Here is a 4,204-nt window from a genome sequence, read left to right as displayed (position 1 = left end):
GGCAGACAGCGGGGTTCAGGCTCCCCATCAGCCCCAGGGCTGGTGCTGGCCCCAAGGCCATGAGGAAACAGAGGCTAGGCACTCTCTGGCTCTCCTGAAATTATACAGTAGGTGAGCCCCAGCCCTGACTGAATTTTCCCCCTCCTCTGCTGCCACCAGCCCCACTGCCCAGGGCAGCACCAGCGTCCTGGCCCTGGGGGTCCCCAGGCAGTCCTCAGGTGTCTTGCAGTCCCAGTCCTCTCCTGACCCCTCCAAATTCATTTCCAGAGAACCTGGTACACGCCATCAGTCCTGTCATATGTGAAGCAATCTGAGGACTTAATGGGGAGCTTATGGACCATCTCCATTGCCATTGGGCACCAAGAAGAGCTCTTTTAAAACCAGAACTTCTGAACCAATGGAACCCAAGGTTCATTACCCAGGAGATCCCTTTTTATTGAAGAGCTGCTATCTGACAGGTCACATGTGACACAGTGTTGTGCACGGGTCAGACTCAACAGGATGAAACCTCCACTGAAGGAGTATAAACCCAGAAAATTATCTCTAAGTAGAATTATCACAAGAGAAAAAAATAGACTCATGGCCTAAGATAAAATCTGGGAAATGTGCAGAGCAGGGGAGGCAGGTTATTTTCAGAGAAACAGCGCCCATTGGATCAGTTTCCATAAGGCATCCTTGAGGTCCTGGTTCCTCATGCTGTAGATGAGGGGGTTCACTGCTGGAGGCACCACCGAGTACAGCACTGCCACCACCAGATCCAGGGATGGGGAAGAGATGGAGGGGGGCTTCAGGTAGGCAAATGTGCCAGTACTGACATACAGGGAGACCACGGCCAGGTGAGGGAGGCACGTGGAAAAGGCTTTGTGGCGTCCCTGCTCAGAGGGGATCCTCAGCACGGCCCTGAAGATCTGCACATAGGACAGCACAATGAAAACAAAAAACCCAAATTCCACAAAGACACTAACCACAAGAAGCGCAATCTCCCTGAGGTAGGAGTGTGAGCAGGAGAGCTTGAGGATGTGGGGGATTTCACAGAAGAACTGGTCCACAGCATTGCCTTGGCAGAGGGGGAGTGAAAATGTATTGGCAGTGTGCAGGAGAGCACTGAGAAATCCACTGCCCCAGGCAGCTGCTGCCATGTGGACACAAGCTCTGCTGCCCAGGAGGGTCCCGTAGTGCAGGGGTTTGCAGATGGCCACGTAGCGGTCATAGGCCATGATGGTGAGGAGACAGAACTCTGCTGACATCAAAAAGACAAACAGAAAGAGCTGGGCAGCACATCCTGCATAGGAAATGGCCCTGGTGTTCCAGAGGGAATTGGCCATGGCTTTGGGGACAGTGGTGGAGACGGATCCCAGGTCAAGAACAGAAAGATTGAGGAGGAAGAAGTACATGGGGGTGTGGAGGTGGTGGTTGCAGGCTACAACTGTGATGATGAGGCCATTGCCGAGAAGGGCAGCCAGGTAGATGCCCAGGAAGAGCCAGAAGTGCAAGAGCTGCAGCTCCCGTGTGTCTGCGGACACCAGGAGAAGGAACTGGGTGATGGAGCTGCCGTTGGACATTTTGTCCCTCTGCGCCTGGGAATCTGTTAAGGGAGGTAAAGGAAGGGAGAAGTTAGGGCAGACTGCTTAGAGAAAAAGCTATTCACTTTTTATAGAAACCCCCCAAAATGCCTTTCAGTTTTCACGAAGACCTTTTGTGTTGGTGCTACCTGAGGGTGCCCCAGGGAGCAGGAGGCTCTCCTGGGGGCTCTGCAGGGGTCAGTCCTGCCCCACAGCAATACGTAAACAGGAACTCAGGGTGATCTCAGATTAAATCCAATCCTGATATCAAAGAGCTTTTCAGCATTGTCACTCCCAATTCACCTGACTGCAGAGCAGAGCTGTGGGGAGTTTGGGTTGTGCCTTCTGCTCTAGTTGCCCCAGCACAGCTGAGGAGTGGTTTGAATGCAGCAATGCCTGGCATTTCTGATGCACTGCAAGGGAAACCTTGTGGGTGCAGAGACTGGGCACAGGGACTGTCCCTTAGTGCAGAGTGAGGACAGCCGCTCTGTCCATCAGCCTTGCTCTCAGCTGCCCTGTGCTGGCAGCTCTTCCACCTGGACGACTATCGCACTCGGGTGTTCCCCCCAAAAGAAAGAGGCCACTGCTGGGAGCAGGGGAATCCAGTTTCCCAGTGCAGATCTCCATACCCTCACCCCATCTCATCGTACCTGAGGAGGATCTCAGCTCTGCCCTCCCAACCAGGGACACAGAGAGCTCATGACAGCTGCCCACATGCAGTCGCCCAGCAGCGTTTCAACGGCCCTAGCACCGAGGTGTCTTCTCCAGGGGGCTCCTGCATAACACAGAGATGCCCTGGGAGAGCTGTGCCCCACGGGAGGGCAGCCTGCAGCCCAGCAGGACCTCCCAAGGACAGAGTCAACTCTCCTGAATTTGTTACGTCCTAAAGGGAGGGTGAGATCAGTGCCAGCCGCACAGACTGCAGTACCCAGAGCCCCACAGGTGAACAGGGTGCGAGCTGGGTGCTTTTCCTCCATGGCCATATGTGCATGATTACACGCAGCGTTGGTGTCTGAGCTGCACTTGAATCCTCACCCCCCCACACCGGTGAGTGTAACAGTGAGAACAGGGGCGGCAGGGAGAAGAGGAGAACATGCCAAAGGAGCCCTGCCAAGGGAGGCAGGAGAGGGAGACAGAGTCACACACTTGAGTTTTTGCCCTCTGTGGTGGTCAGGCTGCTTGGGAAGGCAACCCATGGCCAAGTCTCCATGCCATTAAGGGCAGAGGCTCTGCTGAGTGAGTGAGGAGACCAGGGGGTTGCTCCAGGGAAAACATCTGCAGTGCAGGGGATGGCAGGGAGATGCCTGAACCCCCACATCTCCTCCCTCTCCATGCTCACAGACCCCATCCAAGCCTCTGTGTGCTCAGCTCTGCCCTGCAGGCACCTCCTGGCAGCAGGGCACTGCCCAGGGGCATCTCTGTGTGTGTAGGGGCTAAGGAGCAGCTCAGACAAGTCCTAGTGAGAACTGGGGTGTCATTGCCTACTCCAGAACAGAGACATAAATTCCTATCTCTGACTGCCCACCCAGCCTACCAAGAGTGGATAAACTCAAAGCACAGATTTCTTCCCTTTCAGGCAATCCCCTACCTTGACAGCCATCTTTAAAATATCCTTCTGCAAATGTCCTCTGGGTGATGTAGAAGTCTGAGCAGCCCTGACCCATGCTGCACCCTCTGGACAGCAGAGGGATCCTGTCCTGCTTCCACCCACAGCTTCTCCCCGCAGCTTTGAACGACGCTCCCTGGGCAGGCTGAGGGCTGACCCAGTCAGACGGCAGAGTCCCTGCCCTGGTGCACAGCCCGCTGGGGTGCAGGGACCCTGCTCTGAAGAACAGCCCTGGGCACACACAGGTGCACACTGATATTCAAAACCCCAGAAGAAGACAGCTGTATTGCATTTTCCTTCTGATGGTGCAGCAGGGAAGTCCTCCTCTGCAGCAAGTCCTCCTCCTCTACTTTAGAGAAACTGTGGAAGTCCTCATGAAAATCCCATAGGCTGTGGGATGTAGCAGCTTTTGGAGATCCCTCCAGGAACACCAGTTACATTGTCCTGCAGCCAGGGACTTACCATGTAGAGGGATGTAAAGATCTCTCCCATGCAGTGAGCTCTCAGCATCCTCCCACTCCACACTGCCTTTACAGTCTCTCTGCCTCACCCCTCTCCTCTCAGCACTTGCAGGCAGTGCCCTCAGCCCTGCTGCGCTTTGCAGAGGAGCTGCTCCTGGGCAGAGCTGTCTCTCTGCAGTGCTGCCCACTTGCCAGCAGCTCCCTCCATCCCAGGCACCCAGCCCAGCTCAGCAGCAGAGGCCCAGCCCAAGGCAGCACTTTCTCTGCCCCCTCTGGGCTCCCTCCAGGTGTCCCTGGGGCTCCAGGGGAACCTGCTGGGAAACAGTCTGAAGGCATCACTCATGTTCCCTCCCTCAGCTGTGGGGAGAGAGACTTAATCTCCAGCAGAGTCATTATTCCTATTAGAAAAATAGTTGGGCATGAGAATCACTTTTTTGTCCCATCATTAGACAGGACCCAGGAAGGTCACAGGGAAGGATCTAATTTCTTCCATCTGGGGACTTATCCTCAGTTCAATGAAATAGGCATTTCATGCTGGGTCTTTAGACCTGGGGCTAGGAAGCTCTCTTTTGCCC

At 54.9% G+C, this 4,204-nt stretch overlaps 1 protein-coding gene across 1 annotated transcript; it reads right to left on the bottom strand.

Moving 5' to 3' along the window:
* Positions 1–632: 632 nt before the first annotated feature.
* Positions 633–1,562, bottom strand: LOC309603754 (olfactory receptor 14A16-like; the record flags this gene model as incomplete). The annotated part of the gene is made up of 1 exon (XM_082338671.1): positions 633–1,562. One exon carries the CDS (start codon positions 1,560–1,562, stop codon positions 633–635), a length of 930 nt encoding a protein of 309 aa, XP_082194797.1.
* Positions 1,563–4,204: the final 2,642 nt, after the last annotated feature.

This window comes from Platalea leucorodia (genome assembly GCF_965183815.1).
Source record: "Platalea leucorodia genome assembly, contig: HAP1_HAP1_SCAFFOLD_192, whole genome shotgun sequence".
Lineage (NCBI taxonomy): Eukaryota > Metazoa > Chordata > Aves > Pelecaniformes > Threskiornithidae > Platalea > Platalea leucorodia.
The sequence above is the reverse complement of the archived record's forward strand: the minus strand, read 5'-3'. Positions and strand labels throughout refer to the sequence as shown.